The 20,803-nt window shown below is 32.3% G+C and overlaps 2 protein-coding genes across 2 annotated transcripts in view; both read right to left on the reverse strand.

The window, feature by feature from the left end:
- Positions 1-816, reverse strand: part of HELRODRAFT_173014 (hypothetical protein) — a gene marked incomplete at both ends in the record, with an annotated part of 4,561 nt that extends 3,745 nt beyond the window's left edge. The window contains one exon of the mRNA XM_009019660.1: positions 757-816. Coding sequence (XP_009017908.1) covers positions 757-816 — 60 coding nt within the window. The remainder of the gene's footprint in view (positions 1-756) is intronic.
- Positions 817-4,200: 3,384 nt separating this feature from the next.
- HELRODRAFT_99776 (hypothetical protein) lies at positions 4,201-19,647 on the reverse strand. Its single transcript, XM_009019661.1, has 17 exons — positions 19,531-19,647; positions 19,426-19,435; positions 19,206-19,345; positions 16,465-16,494; positions 15,779-15,946; positions 15,267-15,380; positions 13,842-13,917; positions 10,695-10,789; positions 10,249-10,362; positions 10,030-10,120; positions 9,668-9,747; positions 9,121-9,177; positions 8,706-8,895; positions 7,805-7,863; positions 6,687-6,809; positions 4,522-5,029; positions 4,201-4,390 (listed from the first exon to the last, which is right to left on the reverse strand). Exons 3-16 carry the CDS (start codon positions 19,329-19,331, stop codon positions 4,976-4,978), a joined length of 1,377 nt encoding a protein of 458 aa, XP_009017909.1. The 5' UTR covers positions 19,332-19,345; positions 19,426-19,435; positions 19,531-19,647; the 3' UTR covers positions 4,201-4,390; positions 4,522-4,975.
- Positions 19,648-20,803: the final 1,156 nt, after the last annotated feature.

Here is a 20,803-nt window from a genome sequence, read left to right on the forward strand (position 1 = left end):
ATGTTGATTGGTTGATATGTTGATTGGTTGATATGTTGGTTGATTGGTAAATTGATAGGCTGGTCATTCAGTCAGTGCAATGGACAGTAAATTATTAATTTCATTTAGATTCATGTTCACTTATTCAATCATACAATCGTAAATTATGTTTCCACACTTGTTGTCTAACTAAAAACAAACAAACGAACGAACCAACGAACGAACCAACGAACGAACAAACAAACGAACATACAAACACATTCAATTAAAACAGGAAAATGTCCACACTTGCACACCACAGACAAGCAAACAATATATTTCTCAACAATCTAAATGCTCCATTCTGTGATAACTGAAAGTGGGTAGTGCTCCCTCATACAACTTTAAACACAAACAATCACACACAATCACACACACACATACAATCACCCGTGCACAAATACAATCACACATAACAAGATGACCAACAAGATTGTTCAGTGATGGATTCCAACTTGTCAGGTTTCATTGATTTTGAAGCTGCAAGAGATTTTTTCTGAAATTTTGGTGAGTTGTTTATTCAACAAGTGCTGCATATAAGTAGCATAGACAAACAGTACATCAACTATAACAACATAAACACAAATACCAACACAACCACCAACATACGATGATGCAACATCAACATACAAGGCAGCAATAATTTAATGAAGCATGCAATCGACTTTACAATGAGCCCAAACTCAGAGGACGACAAACACCCCCAACAACAGAACTATTCAAAGAGCAACTTGGCACCTTCTTGCGGAGTTTGTTCAATTTTTTGAGGAACATCTCCTCTTCCTCTGTGTTCTTCATGTTGTTCAGTGAACCAACCATCTGCAAACAATTTTTTGAATAAATAAACAAACAAATTTAACGGAGTTGTAAAATAGGTTGCACGTTACAACATAACACCCTACCTATGCTGATACTATATATAGAATTTGGATTAGTCGCATTTCAAATTTTTCACGTTTTTCTGTAGTTTTACATTGATTTTTTGGTATTATGTTGCTAATTTTGGATTCAACTTATAGACAAAAATTAGGAGATTATTAATATAGTTTTTTTATTTCGATTAAATAATTTAGTTTTATAGTTGATACTTGAGTTCGTTTTATAATTAGTTTTCTGTTGGGCATGTGCGCATACTCCTATTATCAATATTTGTTGTTAGAAGTTCAACATGGCTAACAAGGAGGAATGCATGAAATGTTCAACTGGTAAGAGGAAAGTTGTGAAAGAGAAACAAATTAAATTTTAGCAGTGTGAAATTACTGTTCATACAGTTTGTGTGAATTTACCAGATGAAATTTGTGACATTTTGGAAACAGATAATATTTTACAGTGGTCATGCAATGAGTGCTTGAGCTTAGGGCTGGTTTTGAAGAAATTTACTAATGTCTTCTAGTCCTATAAAAACGAATTGACAGCAAAATTCTACAAACTGAATGGACTAAATTATGAAATAAATTCTGCAATTGAAACCATCAATTCATCAGTGAATGCAAGTGAAAAGTGGTTGAAAAATTTAATCAGCCAGATATTCTACGTGGTGAACTAAACAATCTAAAAACTGAGATTAATATGTTGTTTGCGAGCATCAAGAATCGACAAGTTAAAAAACATCGAGATCATCGGCAGTGAGGTTCAAACTGTTCAAAAAACATTGAATGAGGTTAGCGACTTGAAGGTGAGAGAGAACAATCTAATAATGTTTGACTAGCTGAAGAAAATAAAAGTAACGACAAAGAAGCAGTGATGAAAGTCTTAAAACATCTACCAGATGATAAGTTGAAACAGATATAACAAGACTAAAAAAGCTTGGGGAAAAAAGTGACAGTGTTGCCTGACCATTGCTGATATGCTTCAAAAATATTAAAATTAAAAATACCATCCAATATTGAATAAAGAATTGTCAATAAGGTCAATAAGAAAAAAATACCAACTTTTTTTAAAACAAAGATAAAAATTTACCATGAACCTACCTATTATAACTGCTATATACTACAAAGCATGATAAAATAATAAATTAAATCAACACTACACAAATAACATCACGCCAATTAAAATTAAAGCAAAATCAGACAAAAACAAATAAAATTAAAAGTAAAAAATTAAATTTTTAAAAAATATTGATATTTTTTATTGTTTAAAATTATTACAACAATTATATAATACTATACAATACAGTATATATAATTTTTATTATATTAAATAAAAAATTAAATTTTAATAAAAGTTTTAAATTTAAAATTTAAATAAAATATTTTAAAATGAAAATAATGAAATGACACAAACCGTCTCTGTTATTAACAACTATTTTAAACCTTTAGATCCAATTGTATTTTTAATATTTCAATGTTAATTTTTAAATTAATTTTATTCGCTAACCACAAAAATTCGATTTCGACAATTTATTTAGAGTAGTTACTTTCTGTTTGTAAACAAACGACGTGTTTTAAGTCAGACAGGAAAAAAAGTTATTTTATATTTTATCTTTGCTTTTTAAATGATGTAGAGATGCTTAGTGTTCCGTTCAAAGATTCATGAATATCTAAACATATAACTAGGATAAATGTAATAATTGTAAGTATTATACATGGCTAAAATAACGTTTAAATATTTATAAATATTTAGTTTGAATACGAAGTTTTTATTTTATGAAGTTTAAATTATAAGAGTAAAGCGCTTGACTTGAACATTGACCCAGTGTATGAATTTTACGAGATGTTAGCATTAATCAATTTCTTTTCAATTAAAAAATCAAACTTTAAATTGATTAATGCCAACAATTCGGTAGAATTCATACAATACTGTATAAAATACGGTCTCCTTCCAACATATATATATATATATACATATATTATATTTAACTAATGCCGAACATGCTGTAAATTTCATCAATTGCATTTCTGACAGTCTTAATCCAATATATACATGTATATATATATATATATATATATATATATATATATATATATATATATATTGGTACGAGGTTCTCAGCGATACAAACTTCATTAAATATTTTTGCTCATTTTGCGTTGATTAGTTTTTTACCAATATTTTCAACATTTCGTACTTGGGTTAAATCATATTTATTATTTTTATAAAGTTTATATATATATATTATATTATATATGAGTTATCGACCGTTTACGACATATATATACACACAAGTCTTCTCGTGTTTGCCGATGGTTTTCTTGGCAAAAATTGTGAACAGTAGCCTGCCATTACCTGCGGTCAACTTTTTCTACTACATTTTTATCAGTAAAAGCAAACCCACTCCGATCTGCTACATAATCATTAATGGTAAAAAGGTGAAACAAGTCAAAAGCTTCAATAATCTCGGAAGTCTGATTACCTCAGGCTTTAAATGTTATGTGGATATCAAACGAAAAATAGCTATGGCGAAAGATGCATATTTTAAAATATAAAACATTCCCACCAACAGTAAAATCAGAATATCAACAAAATTAAAACTGTTAGTGTTACAATTTTCCTGTGCTTACTTACGACTCAGAGTCTTTTTTCCATTTCTAAAGAAATGGAAAAAAGACTAATGCTGCAGGTACGCTTACGACGAACTGGGACTTCTTTAGAACTATAATTTTTGTTAACCAACAGAAATGTAGCCAGAGAACGCCTTGGACCTACAGAGCAGCCGTAAAAAGATTTACTTTTTGAGTGTATGATGCTACACTGAACTTTGAGAGTTACAGCTTTTTTCATACAGTAAATAGATTAACTTTTAAAGTTTTATTTATTTGCTATATTTTAATTTCATCTATTCATGTAACCATTTTGCTTTCAACATTACATTAAACATTACTAGACCTGCGCTCACTTACGACTCTGAGGTCCTGGACAATTTTTAGAGAAATGGAAAAAAGGATAAATGCTGCTGAGGTTGTTTTTTGAGAAGAATTATGAAAATTAGTTGGACCTCTCATACCTCCAATGAGGGTGTATTAAAACAGTCCGGTTATGAAAAGAGGAAATTGCTACAAATAATCCAACGGGGGCAGTTAAAGTTTTTCAGTCACATCATGCGGAAGGAATGGAAAATCTAGCACTACTCGAAAGATTACAGAGAGAAGAGATCGCAGTCAACAACGAATAACATTCGTGAAGTCTTTGTGTCACTTGTTAAATTGTTGATTGGTTACCGGCACAGGAAAAAATAGATCATTTTTTTTGTAAGTAATTATTCATCGCGAAATAAAGCGGATACAATATGAAATAAAATGACGGCAACAACAATTCTTCAATATTCTATAAAACTGAAGATACATATCCAAAATAAATTTAAAAGTTTAAGTATGCATATATGTATATATATAGGTATATATATATATATATATATATATATATATATATATATATATATATATATATGTGTGTGTGTGTGTGTGTGTGTGTGTGTGTGTTGGTAATAGACCATATATTTTACAATATTAATTATATATATATATATATATATATATATATATATATATATATATATATATATATATATATAGTAGGTATATTATAATTAACAAATAATTAAAGCAAAATCTTAATAGGAAAAATTTCATTTGTTGACAGATCTTAGGTGCAGATAGATGCACAAAGTACAATTTCAATTAAAGGTTTAATTATTAGATTATTAGTTCCGAAGCAATGTTTTTTTTACAATAATTACCGTACGACATTCGTCAAATGTGAGGAAATTAAACAATCTAACGATATGAAGCGTAAAAATTCGATCGCAAATATAATACAAATATAAAAAAAACACAAGTAGATTAACCAATAGAAGAAAAATAAATTATTGAATCTGTAATGTAACATTGTTAAGTAAACAAACAGTGCTGTGTTGCTGCTGCCCTACTGTCTGCCAGGTCAGTGTCAGCGAGAAAAGGAAGAGTAAGAAGATGGAGGAGAGGAAGAAGGGACAGCATGGCAGAGATGAACGTGAAGGTCATCAACCACGGACAAGGGCTAGCATGAGTTTCTTGTAATCCCCTGACAAATCACCCTGTTTATGATTTTTATTATTAATGTATACAATTTTTTATAATTAATGTAATGTATTAATATATGTACAGGATATATAACATTAGTATGATGAAGCATTTAACTAGGATGTCTTCAATTAGGTAGAACAACTATCGGTCAGCTGAAATTAAAATAAATTAAAAAATGAGATTTGAAAGCAAATTGTAATAATTTATAAATTTATGATTAAAGATTTTGAAAAAAAATGAATTGTTAAAATTATGTTGGAATAAAACACGAGATATCTTATAAATACAAAATTAAATACATTCAGATTTTATAATTATTAAAATAAAATGGTTCATGTACTTGTCCAAACAAGAACTGCAAACTGACGACCAAGCAAATAAATTGAAGCAACAACATTAACCAAACGTACACTCATTCTACCACCGAGCAGTATATATGAGTGAAACACCGTTTGAACCACGAACACCATAAAATGGAAGATCATTTAGTTTCAACGAGTATCTATTTACAAAGGTTAGAATTGAAATGTCTTAAATATAATATTTCAAATCAAAGTATATTAAAGATAACAACTATAAGGATAGCTTAATTATTCATTAACACATAGTAGTAGTAATTTAATTGAGTGAGTAAATTAACTAATAGCTAGTTGGAGAATAACGTGGATTTAATTAACGTGGTTTTAATATGGTGTATGATGTCAGAATTTGAAACAAAACGATCAGTTCATGCACACTCAGATCACAACCTCGTATCAAAACCTCCACATTTCTGGTCACCAATTCATCTTTTAATAAAATTGATACCATCATCACACATGTCACCTAAGTATGAGTCAATTTGACAACATTCTATTTTTGTCGCAATTCAATAAACTTTCATTTTCCTGTCTGTCATCAAATGCAAAAAGTTCTTCAATAGTAAGCACATCTTCGGACTGTAGTTTCATATTTTTTCAACCATCATATTGCATCTTACATCACTTGGTTCATTCCTCTCCTCGTCTCACAATGCAGCGATCCATATTTATTCATCTTCAAGAAGCATGGCATAGCGGATCAGTCCAAACTTGTCAGCCCCATTCCAATTATTTCAACTCAAATTTATTTCCAATTACATTTTCATCTTTTAAAATCTTTTGCTAAAATTTACATCTCATCCGTAGATCACAATTTTTTGATATTATTTCAAGTTTCCATTAAAATATTATATCTACCATGCAACTTCATTAAAACATTTATTTTCAGCTCATCAAATTAAAAAATTTATCTAAAACAATTGAACTAACTAACCATTATCAAACCAAATTAATTAGGGCTATTTGACTGAACAAAAAATCGACATGAAAATGGCATCGGAGTTAATAAATTTGAGCAGAAAGTGGTGTTAAGGAAACACGAAGCTAGATGAGCGTGTCAGTCCGCTTACTGCTAATTAAAACAAAACGCACAAACGCCGCACACAAGCGTTCAGAGGGAAAGGTCGGTCCTCACTTCAAGCATGCTTTCCAGCGTTTTACCAAATTGACGTTGGAACTCCTGTTTGATCTGTACCATGTCGATCTCGCACCTGGTCACAATGAGGCGCACCAAGGCGTCATCCTTCGTGCCCCAACCCTGCAAGCAACACGACAACATTCTCAAAAGTGATACAAAACAACAACTCACTTCAATCATGCTTTCAAGAGTTTTTCCAAACTGCTTTTGAAACTCTTGCTTAATTTGTACCATGTCGATCTCGCATCTTGTGGCGATGATGCGAACGAGCGTGTCATCTTTCGTGCCGAAGCCCTGTTTAACATGCACTTGCATTCTTTACAATCATATGACAGCTGATGTTGTGTGGTGCATGTTGTGTGGTGCATATTGTGCGGTGCTTGCTGTACGGTGCTTGCTGTGCGGTGCATGTTGTGCGGTGCATGTTGTGTGGCGCATGTGTGGCGCATGTTGTGCGGTGCATGTTCTGTGTTGCATGCTGTGTGGCGCTTTGTTACGCGCTGTTTATTTGCCGGAATTGCATTACGCACCCACCCTGCCCTGCTGCTGCATTCAAAAAGTCATTTCAACAACAAACAAAATAAATATTAAACATATAAAAAAATATATTACACACACACACACACACACACACACACACACACACACATATACATATATATATATATATATATATATATATATATATATATATATATATAAAGTATAAACACTTTTTTAATAAACTGAAAGATTAACACAGCAGCCCACCAACACCCCATCTGTTGATAAACAAACTGTTTCTGGCTTTTTTCAACATGATTTTGTTGAAATGGTACTAAACTAAATAATTCCAAAACAAACAAAGTACAACAAGAACTTGTAAAATAAATGTACACAAGACGATATACAATAACTATCTAACATATTGTGGGACAACTCAAGATAGGTACCTACATACTGATGATTAAATTGTGTGCGTGCACTCACTCACTCACTCACTCACTCACTCACTCACTCACTCACTCACTCACTCACTCACTCACTCACTCATTCTCTGACTCACTCTTTGACTCACTCTCTGCTCTGACTCATTCACTTACTCACTCACTCACTCACTCACTCACTCATTCTCTGACTCACTCTTTGACTCACTCTCTGCTCTGACTCATTCACTCACTCACTCACTCACTCACATATACAAAAAACATGCACTAACAGCTTCAACACAAATGGTATTACCAACAAGCATAGAGAAGTACATATAGAGGTACACACAAAAGTGAACGTAGAAGTAAAAATGATTGAACCTTCATGGAGTTGTATAACTTAGTGGCAAAGAAGCCCTGCAAGTTCTGGACACACCTGACTGTGATGTGATAAATTCATTAGATGATGAGATGGTCATGATGATATACAACAATGATATATGGTGGTCCATGACGATAATATATAATGATGACGTATGATGATATATATGATACATAATCATTTTGCGGTGCAGACGATGGCGATGATACAAGATGATGATGATGAGATGATGACAGTGAGATGGTGATAATATATGATTGCCTTGATGATGTCATGATGATGACGAGATTATATGATGGTGAACGGAAATGGTGATGACGATGATGATGACAATAACCATACATTAAGATGTATCATTATTGTTCATATATTACCAGACTGCTTCTTCGTATTTTGCAGGTTATTTTAACGTACACCGATTGCACCACCAACATCAATTGCATTATAAGGAAAGCGAAAGATAATGACCACCAGTCAGGGCCGGGTGACCCCCAGCCAGGGCCGGGTTACCACCAGCCAGGGCCGGGTGACCAACAGGCAGGACCGGGTGACTCCCAGCCAGGACCGGGTGACCACCAGCCAGGGCCGGGTTTTAAGGTGTGGAGGCCCTGGAGCAACGAGGAAGTAGAGACCCCTAATTATTTTAATGATTTTCCTTCTCACAATTGGCGATCTTTTTACTTATTTCACTTTATTTTCTACGAAACAAGTTTTAAAGTTTTGTTGAAAAGGCAAAAAAAATATGTTGTCACATTATCTTTTTTTTGAAAACCTATTTCTTGAGGAAGCATGGAAGGCCTCTCTTTCTATAATCCGGCCTGCTAACCGCCTCAGCACTGAAACAAAAACCATTTAATAAGACTAACCACAGCAACAACAAAACTAACAACCAAAACTTACTGATGGACACAAAACCCTTTTCGAGATCTCCTGACATTTCATTCTTCACCGACTGCTCCAAACTTTTGTTGGCAATCTTCTGGTACTCACTGATCACCAGACGCAACTGGTCGTAACTTTCTGAGCACAATATCTGATTGAACTTTGATTCGTCTGTGCCCACAATTCGCTCGCCTGCTTGGTACAACTCCTGATTGTAGTGAAGTGCAACAAACGTGTGGAGTGAACGTAGTGGGTGGAGGAAACGTAGTGGGTGGAGGGAATGTGACGTGTGAAATCTACATATAAGAGACATATGTGTAATTTAGCAAGAGTATCTGATAGCATAGCAGGTAAGAACCACAGAACCAACTACCCACCTACACATCAAAACAACAACAACACACAAACAATGCAACAGCAGCATCATTCCCACCTGTGCATCTCTTCTAGCCTTCTCCATATTCACTGGTGCGTTCTCTACTCTGTTTGCCTATCAGCATCATCATTCAACATTTTATTACAGTTTTTATAATTATGTAACCATTACTTTCATGAAAACAATTGAAAAAAGTCTAAACATCAACGTCATTTTACAAAACAAAAATTCAGAGTTGAATTTAAATTGTGCTAAATTTATAAGATACAAATCCAAATGAATGATTGGGTATTATTATTTTTGTCAGTCAGCACATTATTAAGTTGTTTAATATGATTAGAAAAAGGGATGGAACAACAGGAAATTAGCGATCCTCAAGAACATGTTGACGTGATATTAAATCAAAACTCATGAAAAAGCTGATCCTAAACAGTAACAGCATTTGATAACAGCTAATTAAATTTGATTAATGCATGACTTTCAGCAGAGCATTAGATATGCACACGGTTGGAAACCAGAATAAAGACTGATCAACACAATTTAACGAAATTTCACGATCAGCATCATTAAAAGGAAGAAGAGGATGAGAAGAAGAAGTACAAACAGAAACAAGGGAGACACAGAGCCTCTTGAAATGTCCTGATGTCTCATTCATCACGTCTTTCTCCAGGTCACGACCGAACTCTGCAAGAATTAACAAATTTTGACGTTGAAAACTCAAAAAATAATTATTATAGTTAAAAACTGTAACGGGTTGTGATATGCTAACACGTGCTAACGTGATAAACCAAGATAAAACGCGAAATCAAAATATGAACAAACCATGAAACAGTGCGACGAAATCATTCTACACTAACAGCATAGAAAACTTCACAAAAATACCAAAGGGAGGATCACACCAAAATGTGCAACTCAAAAATTATTATTTACCACATACAAATACATCAATGATCCTGAAAGACTAACTGGTCTTGTATGCAGCTCTGATGTCTTGTATCTGCCTGTTGTTTCTGCTGCAGAGGATTTCAATCAATGTGCTCTCGTCTGTACCAGCTCCCTGGTGATGGTGTAACAACGAAACAACACCATACAGAACATTTTTATGATTTATTAGGAGAAGTAACGTAATGCAAATAATGTGCGCAACGCAAGCAGTGTTGAATAATGTAAGTAAATAGGAGGAACCTTCATGGCAGCCCTCAGTTGATCAGCATCATACTCAGCAGGTGTCATCATCAGAGCCAAGATCGCTGATTCAAAATGTCCTCCAAGTTCACTCTTCAAGTCACTAATGAGATCCTACATCAACACATGATATAAATATAAACAATTTGTTAACTTTCAACACACAGTTCATTAAAATTTAATGCATTATCCATTAAAATTATCCAATCAGGATGTAACATTTGAAACTGCATCATAATATTTCAAAACAATGTAAAAGATTACGAACAAAGTTTCTGGCAGGTAACGTATGAAAACAATCATTTATTATCCCATTATACTTATACCACATCACATAAATGCAACAGAATACAGTTCATTTCCTCCATCTAATCCTCTACCCATATCCATCTTCAATTCATCCATTCCATCATCCATTCATCCATCCATAGACTGATTGAACCAACCTTTCCAAACATGGTTTTGAACCTGTTCTTGATCTCCTGCCTCTGGGCGTTGGTCCTAGCAGACAGGACGTCAATGATGGCTTTCTCATCCGTACCTGAAATGTCAAGGAAAATCTCTGTTATATCTTTGGACGCTAATAAAATGAACAGTGGAATCTTAACGTATGTTCAGTTGATTTAACAAATGATAAATATTTTAAAACATTACATGGCGCAGTCTACAGTTCTTTAAGAAATAATTGGCAAAAGTATACTTTTCTGCCTACCTATGTTTGTGAGATAAAGAAAAAGTACGTATAAATAGTAGAAAGAGTATAAATAAATAAAGTGAAAAGTGAAACTAAATTTATGACGAAAATATGCAAATTGAAAATTCTAGGTTTACAAAATTTGCAATGTGTTATGCTGCCATTCAAAAAAGGTTATATTGTGCCTAGTTTTGCACTGCTAATCAACAGCAACTCTAACCATAGCAGTTAGGGTTAGAGTTGCTGTTGGTGAAAGCCAAATACCATAAAGGGAGGAATGTACATTTCAAGAAAGTGTGGCATAATGTTTCAATGTACAATGTGTAGTAATGTATACAGTATAATGGTGCACATATGGGGCAAATATAACATTTGTTAAAATTTAAATAAATTAAAATCAGTAGTAACGAAACGCTAAATTGACGTTTGTTATATAGTTCCATTAGTATTATTTTTATTATTTTCTGCATTGTTTTATAAATATAATTTGTATTAACTCTTACCTTATCCCCTACCTGTTATTCAAAAAAGTGTATCCTCATGCTTACCAATGATAAAAATATTCATCAAGGTATATTTTCATGCCTACACCAGCGTTCAAGATACATAAAAGTGTACTTTCACGCTTACCGCGCATAACCGTTACAGTTGTTACAGCATGAAAATAAGAATCCGTCTTTTTAAAAACATTTCCATTGTAAATCTGCCATTTTATTTCAATTTATTTCATTTTAAGTAAGTATATGAGTATGAGATTAACATTGCAGTCATTATCATTATATCAAAATGCCCGATTTTAAGAATAGTAAAATGTAGGCTTTCCTCCTCTATTTCTTCATGCTGGTGTCAAGAATTAACAGTATTAATATATAAAAAAGGACGCTCAAGACCCTGCCAACTTCCGACCTACTACATTACAACAAATTCCCTACAAAATTTTTTCAGCTATTATCACAGATAGATTATATGGCTTTTAGAATTTAACTAGTACTTCAATAGAAATATTCAAAAAGGATTTCAGCTGTCAACAGATGGGCTTTCAAAGCACTCAGATGTTTTCTCACCTACTAAATGATGCAAATAGGCACAACGTACATGGATATGTTACATAATTATGTATCTTGTATCTTGAACGATGGTGTAGGCACCCTAACCTTGATGAACATTTTTATTATAATAAGCCTTCACTCAGGCCTTCACACATCATCACAATGAAGAACTGGTACTTCAATTAAAAGACAAAGTTCAATAAAGAGTTTTTAGTTTTAACTTTGAATTTTTAAATACTTTTATGTATGGATAAAATAAAATAGACTTGCCATTGATGAGGATAAAAATATTTTTGAAATTGTGTTTAACTACATTGTGTAGCATTAAACAGTTAATTTGATGTGTGTGTGTGTATGTGTTCTGTGAGATGTGGATATCCATTGAACATTTAAACATTTAATATTTTTCAGAACCGACGTAGGTGTTTATTTTCAATTATGTAGGCAAAACTTTATAATCCAACAAGTTTTACATTATTCAATAATTACATTACGATTATCTAATTCTTAGAAGTACATTTGTGAGTCACTGTTGCTTGTTTCTGTTGTTTATGAACTTATTGTTTAATATTTTATTATTTATGTATTCATTTGTTTGTTTAACAATTACAGTAGATACTTACTGCGTAGGCATATTAATCTGTCATTCATTAATAAATTAAAAATTTTAATGCAGCATTAGCCATTAACTAAATTTTTCAATTAAGCCTATTGCATTTGTCCCAATAGTTAATATTATTAGTCCCAGTCTATTTTAAATGTTTACAATTTGGGTTCAATCAAATGACTTAAGAGATAACATCACTAAAACACATTTCATTTTATTTGGACCTATGATCCATGGTGGTATTTTAGATGCTAAAGTTATATTAAATAGCAATTGCATTACCAGAGTTAATTCAATTAAATTTCTTGAAATTATTATTTCTAGTAACTTCTGGAGCATATACAAAATGTTTCGAAAAAAATTAACGTCTATTTTACTTCTAATTTATGGTTTTACGGACAAGTTTCCAATTTTATTTTGAATACCTCATAAAATTCTATTGTCATGTCATTCTTAACTTGTTTTGTTTCAGTTTGGAACTTCAGCACAAAATCTAATATTCAATATTCATATTTTAAATTTACGCCAAAACTCTTTTATAGAAATTTTATTAAATGTATCTAAATTTCATCATATAAGCCAGTTAAAATTTATATAATACCTTAAAGGTTAACCAATTGCATATTTTATTCCCATTGTACTCTCCCTAGTAATGTATTAAACTGAATTTCTGGATTGAATTGAATGAACAACAACCATTCGATGGATTTTAGCAACCAAGTGACAATATAGCTTCAACATTTGTAGGAAAGGAAGGAAAGGCAATCAAAGATGAGACAACTTTGCGAGATAGAATGACTTGAAAAAATAATAATATCGTGAAGAAAGTAATGTGGAATATTCTTTTTGTGCATTTCTTTTTTCATTTGCATTCCTCAAAAAAGATGCTGTGTTTTATCACATGGCTTTTAACATTTCCTGTACAACAAGGTATCTTTGAGTTCCAAATTCGGAGAGACCTAATCTGCCAAAATGTGACTTTGGGAACCTTAATTGATGATCTTAATTCAAAAGTTGGCATTTGCTGAATGAGATGGCACCTTTGAGAGACAACCTCTGATTATGTCAGAAGTGTCCTGTGTGTAACACACGTAGAATGGATGGTGGCAATGGATCTGACAAAAAAAGATTCAAGCTAGAAATAGCACATTAGTAAGGAGAAAACTGACTCTTTTTGAAGCCAATCTCAATCATTAATTTCATCGACCAATCAAAACCAATTAACGAACATCAACCAACTAACCAAATCCTTTCATGGCCTTCCTTAAAACTTTTGCATCTTCTTCTGCATTGAAATTCGAAGCAGGTCTAACTGTTCCCTGTGTAAAAATCAATCAACAAATCAATCAATCAACCAACCAATCGATCAACCAATCAATCAATTAACAACAACAACACACGTTTAGACGGCATTTTCCCCGAGATCGGGGGTTGCCGTTTGGCTACCTATGATGAAACCGAAATACCCCTCGACGCCATCCACATCTGTCACTCGCCTCAGTATCACGCAACCCCGCTTTTACCCTGTCCTTCTCCACCTGCTCTCTCCATCCCAATCGCGGACGACCCCTTCCTACCACTCCTTCAACCTCGAACTCCAACGATCGCCTAATCCCGACCCTTTCATCCCTTCTCAACACATGTCCATACCACCGCAATCTCGATCTCCTTATCAATGTCACAATGTCCTCATTCAGTCCCATCATTGACATCAGCCAATCAACCAATCAATCAATTAGCTGGTAAAATTATTCAATCAACAAACCTATCAATTAGGTATTCAACCAAACTGTTTCAAAAATAGTTCATAAGATAACTAAAAGATAGTTCATAAGATATCCATGAAGTGTGAAGTGTTATTTTTCTACAATACCAAGCCATTCTACCTGACATTACATATGGTCCCATTTGTAGAGAGCAAGTTTACAACAGTGAAAGTAACAATATAAACCATGCAATGCTATGCAAGTGCATCTTCAACATGGGTGCTTATTCTTTACATAATGAAACTCCTCTCCTTATTAAATGACAACACTTTCTACACAATATGTTTATGAATGTGCGTACAATATATATATATATATATATATATATATATATATATATATATAATAATATATATATACATATACTTTGCTTTATATCATATGTACATCAGCCAATAACATGATGTAAACCACATACAACATTAAATAATATACAGATTAATGATAAATAATAAAAGTATTATTATTTTGAAAATTATAGCAAATATGAACTACATAGATGACAAAAAACTAAAAATTTATAATTAATATATAAGAAACAATGAAAAATATTTCCAGATGCTTAGAATGTTAGAAAGCTTTTTCTGCTGATTAATTTTTTTTCAAATTCTTTGCCTGCACGCCAGCAGATTAATGCATACTTCTGCATGGATGAAAGCCAACACCCCCATTACAACACTTACATTACAACAACATCTATATTACAACACCTGCATTACAACATCCAGATTACAGCATCCACATTACAATACCACATTATAAAACCTACATTATAACACATCCAAACTCATGAATTAAAAGAAATCAGAAACATCAACAACAAAACATCCTCTACACACTTTGACAACAAAACGACAACAACAACACAGACCAAACAACGAAAGCAAGATACGAAAAGTAACCTGAGTCTGAGGTGTCATGCCAGCGTGCATGGCGGGTACGTTGGTGTGGTAGTTTGGTCCTGTGGGTAGTGCCCCAGTCTGTTGGTACGACATGCTCTGATCATACCCACCATGCTGTTTTGTCGTTATGTTGATGTTTCTTCATTGAATTCAAACTAGCCATCAATATCATTGCCATCTAATCATAATAGCATAACATAATAATAATAACCAAAGTTATGAATGTTTGTTCAAGAGATTCACTTTCTTGGAACCAACTTCAATTAGAAATTTGCATGCAGAAAAAAAATTTGTCCATGGTTTCAAATAATAACTAGAAATCCAATGATTTAAAAAAGGATAAAGGATTAGCTTCTATTCATTCATTCAATCAATCATTCAATCAATCCATCTATCATAATTTCAACCCTAACCAAACCAAACTAACCAATCAAACTAACTAATCAAACTAACTAATCAAACAATCAACAATCAATCAATCAATCAATCATTCAATCAATCAATCAGCAAACCTGGGGAGGAAAACCTCCAGGCTGTTGAGGAGGGTAGTAGCCAGGTTGTTGTCCTGGTTGAGGGGGGTAGCCTCCAAAACCTCCTGGTTGTTGAGGGGGGTATCCACCAGGTGCAGGGGGGTAGTTGGGAGGGTAGTACCCGGGCTGAGGTGGGTAACCTGGCTGTTGCTGGGTGAAAATGTTGGGTTAGTTTATATTATTTTATTTGTTATTTATAAATATTTTTTATAGAATTTATATTGATTGAAATATTAATCCTAATCTATTCAACTAAATTTATTTAAGCACCAGCTACTTGTGGCATACATTAATATAGAAAATAGTATGAATAAGCTAATAACAAATCACAATATTCTGTTTCCACTTATTAGGATTTAGTGTAAGCCAAAATAGTAGCATACATTGCCATGCAGCTATATAAAGTTATAAGCCATCCATTGGTTTTATACAGAAGATTAAGCAGGTTTAATAAAGTTAATATAGTTTGAATGGGACTGTATTGTGTAACAAATTAATACTATTTAAATAATATTAATGATAAGATATGTCGTGTATCACATAATCATCATCATCATAAGCAACAAAAAACAACATCCACAACATCATCATCACCATAATCATCATCATCATCATAATCTTCTTCATCATCATCCAGTTGTAACTCGTACACCATAAATTCAACAAACTTGAAAACCAGGCTGAGGCTGAAAACCAGGCTGGGAATGAATAAATTTAAGAAAAAAATGAATGATTGAATGAATTTAAGTAGAAAGAATGAATGGATGAATAGATGGATGGATGAATGAACGAACCAACGAACGAATTGATGAAACAACAAAACAAATAAATATGAATACAAAAAATTATATATGTCTCGGTCAATGATTTTAAAAATGATTACAGTAACTAACTGACAAATAAATAAACACACACACACGCTCACACACGCACGCACACGCTCACATACACACAGTTATTAATCTGTCAAGAATGAATACATTACAAAATGTACAGTTGAACTATGATAATAAATTGAAGAACTAAATTTATATACATGGCATACACACATAACACACGTTGTAATTAGCTGGTACAATCATTCAACACACATACATGAAGCTAGAATTATTAAACCACATGATTTCTTAAACCACATTGTTTCCTAATTAATGTGCATATTAATAATTGAATTTCAACATAAAAATCTCATCTAACTGAGTTATAATAAAATCTATAAACACAATAATTAATACACATTTTAATACTAGTTAAATATCTATCAAAAATATTTTGCATCACATGTATTGCATCAATTAATTAACTAATTAATTAACTATTTAATTAAATAGAAAGTACAGATGTTTTATTGTTAAGTATTAAACATATCATATTGTACTGCATTACATGAAGTTGCACTGCAGAGCTGATGTTCAACAGTGAATTGCAACAAACAAACAAACAAACAAATATCTCAAGTGGATAAAGTTGTTGACTTGAGACCTCATCACATGAGGATTGTGTCAATCACAAATGATTCATTTTTCAAAATAAAATTAATATTTTTCGCACATGTATTTAAATTTTTAACATTTAATAACTCACCCACTCTGGTTGTTAACATTACCATCACCATCATCATCACCATTATCATTACCATCACCATCACCATCATTGTCATCCCTCAAACATTTCTCAAACAAATACATATTTGTTAACAGCGCTGCAAGCATTTAAAACATTCATTTAAACATAAAACTCATTCAAAAACATAGACCAAACATCCATCATACTCACACATCAAGAGTTAGATGTTCAACTTATAGACTTTAATGTGATTATATGATAGATTGCATGGATGTGAATTGAACATGGATAGGGAGTGAGTGAAGGTGTGCTGCATCAAATATACCACACGAATACACTAAACAACATCCAACTCATAACAAACCATAATACAACAAAGGATGATGATTCACATGAACAGAATAGATTAACTCTTCGTATTCAACTAACTTAACTGACTGACTAATCTTAACTAACTTACTACATCATTAACTAATCTATTAATTAATTATCTTATTTATCTGTCTTTTTAAAACATTACTTTATTTTATTTTCAATACTTTTCATGCTTAAACATTTTTTTCTCCGTTATTTATTTTTCATTATCATTTTATACAACAGCCCTGCCTGTTGTAACAGTTTAAGCGTCTGTCAGATCCTGATTTTTTAAAGAATAATAAATAAAATATTCATGAGGATGTTTACTGAGGTGGGTGGGTGGGTGGGTGGAGTTGTTTGTGAGTTGGTGTGATGCTACATAAGAAATAGGCACCAGAATGAAAGTGAATTAGATATAAGGACAAAATAATGAATAAAAAATTAATACTATGCATGTCAGTATGAATGAATGAATGAATGATTGAATGAACGAACAAATGAATGCAAAATAAAAACAAAATAAGTGATGAATAGACAAGTGAGCCCACAAACAAACCAGTGATGGTAGTGGTTAATCTCTATTATTGCAATACTCAGACACACATGCATTTGTGAATGCGCACGAATCAGCACCCCATCACACCACTTGCATACATAAACAGGGATCTCCCTGCATTCAAACTATAAATAGGACAGATAGAAGATATCAAGATTTGTAGTATCCAAATGAGAGTCTGAATCCAAGGTGAATCCATGATTGCTTCTAATTAATTCATCCAGATTCAGAACAACGCCTTTCAAATTTAAACCCCCTAACAGCATGCAAAACCATGCTTTTTTAGAGAATCACAACACCATCTCATTCATATAAATAAATAAATCATAACAGATTGCCTTATATATATTAATAATAGATTCCTCATTCAACTTGCCCCACGTTCATCAATACAGACACAAAATGATTTTGCTGCATCGATGTCCATTTCATCTTTTGAATGAACAACATTGATGTTGTTCATTCAAAAGATGGTTTGCAATGAGGTGAATGAACACATAAACAAAAATGAATGAATGAATGGACAAACTGATGAAGGAAAAAACATGTACATGAATGAATCAAAAAAGCAATGAAATAATCAAAACAATGAAGAAGCTTGAACAATGTGAACACCATGCATCAACCAGCAAGCACACTGCTCGCTTGATCATCTACACTTGTGCACTAACATTCAATGTACTTTCATTCAAAAAGTGACAGCAAAAAATAATATTAAAATAATAATGAATTAAAAAATTGCCTGAACATTTTAGCTAAGCAGTGTATAACAAATATTTGAAAAGAATGAACAACGCAGCACTTAATGAAAGCACTAAAAGCTATACTCGTTTAAGCAAACATGAAGAAAGTTCATGCTAACATTAAGCCATAAGGAATTCAACTAAATTAATTAAATTACAAAGATTCAGATTTTAATATTAAAAAAACCTGTGGGGGATATCCAAACCCAGGCTGTGGTGGGTATCCAGGTTGTTGAGGTGGGTATCCAGGTTGTTGAGGAGGGTAGCCAGGTTGAGGGGGATAACCACCAGGAGTGCCGTATGGATAACTCATCTTGCTTCAAATCTCTGAGAATAACAAATAATTTATTTCTTTGTGTTACTTAATAAAAATGTTAAATTAAATTAAATGAAGGCAATGTATCCACAAGCAACCACAATTTGACATCATTAAAATTTATATCATGGGCGCACATCCATTTATGAGTTAAACTTCAGCAATCCAACTGCTTGAACATTGATGTAGTAGTCACTGCACAGTTACTTTCTAAACCTAGCTTTCTTATTTTTCAATGACTGATTGAAAACTTTTATTTTCAACAGGACAATTGAAGAAAGACTTTATAAAGTACTGACATGTTCTATTGACTGATCCTAATAAACGTCAACCTCACAAAAATGACCCTGCTACAAACCAAAAATCTGACAATCAAATTTGATCATCATAGGTCAAAAAATTAAAAAAATATTGAAAGACAAGCATCAAAATTATGAAAAATATGAAGGTGTTGGAAGTATTTAAAGTAACAAACTGTAAAAACAAACACGAAAATAAAAATGTGCAGATTTTAAAATAAAACCAATAGAAAAAACATCTTTCCAATATTCACATCAGCACCCTACAGAATGCATTCAGAATCAATTCAAACTCCGCAACCTCATGGCACCTCGTGAAACTCGATCCAAACAGTTGAGGTCATGAACACTCAACCTGCCAGGACCTAAGCTCATCTGCATTACATGGTATGGATATAAATTATAAATATGACCACAGATCTCAGAATCTTCCTTCAACATTTCATTCAAACCTGTTTCAAACAGACCTCTTTCCAGCCTATTGAAGGTTGTTGAAAGTCACTACTTAATGTGATAAATGCCTCACAGTTGAAAGATACATGCATGTATATACATTTGTCTAAAAAAAATTTAATTGTGCTCAAAATTTAATGAAAAATTTAATTTTCCACCATTGTTTTATTGATTTAACAGTGTTTCAATACTTGAGTAATTAAACATTTTTTTAAGTCACTGAATATAAATTAATGTTAAATTTTTACTCTTTGGTTTGAAATTTAAAACAAAAACAAAGAAATATTAACAAGCATGTACTGGTGGTAGAGCCCAGTGATGGGTGGGCTTTCAACTTTACATACACAAGTCAAACATATACCTATGCATATATATTATTATTTGCTCATAATTCTCTTATTTATTTAACTTTATTTTAACCTGTTTATGAGTCATATGTATACAATAAATACTTTGTACATAGACAGACATATTGTACATGTCTCTATATTTATATTAATCTAAACAAAATCCAGCCCTAAGGCTTAGGGCCTTAGCCAATTATAGTTATTAGTTATTTATAAATAAAATACAAATATGAATGAATTACAATTACAAAAGATAACAATAATCCAATTTTTTTATTTGTTATTATTTATTTTAAACAAACCATTAATTTGAACGAAATGAAAATCTTAAAATTTAGAAATAATTTGAGAACATTAAAAGTTGCAATAG

The sequence above is a fragment of the Helobdella robusta genome (genome assembly GCF_000326865.2).
Source record: "Helobdella robusta unplaced genomic scaffold HELROscaffold_25, whole genome shotgun sequence".
In the NCBI taxonomy this organism is placed as follows: Eukaryota; Metazoa; Annelida; class Clitellata; order Rhynchobdellida; family Glossiphoniidae; genus Helobdella; species Helobdella robusta.

Excerpts from the sequence above, each read along its gene's own strand:
- HELRODRAFT_99776 (XM_009019661.1), bottom strand. The coding sequence starts at position 19,331 with ATGAGTTATCCATACGGCACTCCTGGTGGTTATCCCCCTCAACCTGGC. Across the intron at positions 10,790-13,841 it reads GAAGGCCATGAAAGGATTTG|GTACGGATGAGAAAGCCATC; the intron begins GTTAGTTGGTTG and ends TTGACATTTCAG. Across the intron at positions 9,178-9,667 it reads TCTGTGTCTCCCTTGTTTCT|GCAAACAGAGTAGAGAACGC; the intron begins GTTTGTACTTCT and ends TGATGCTGATAG.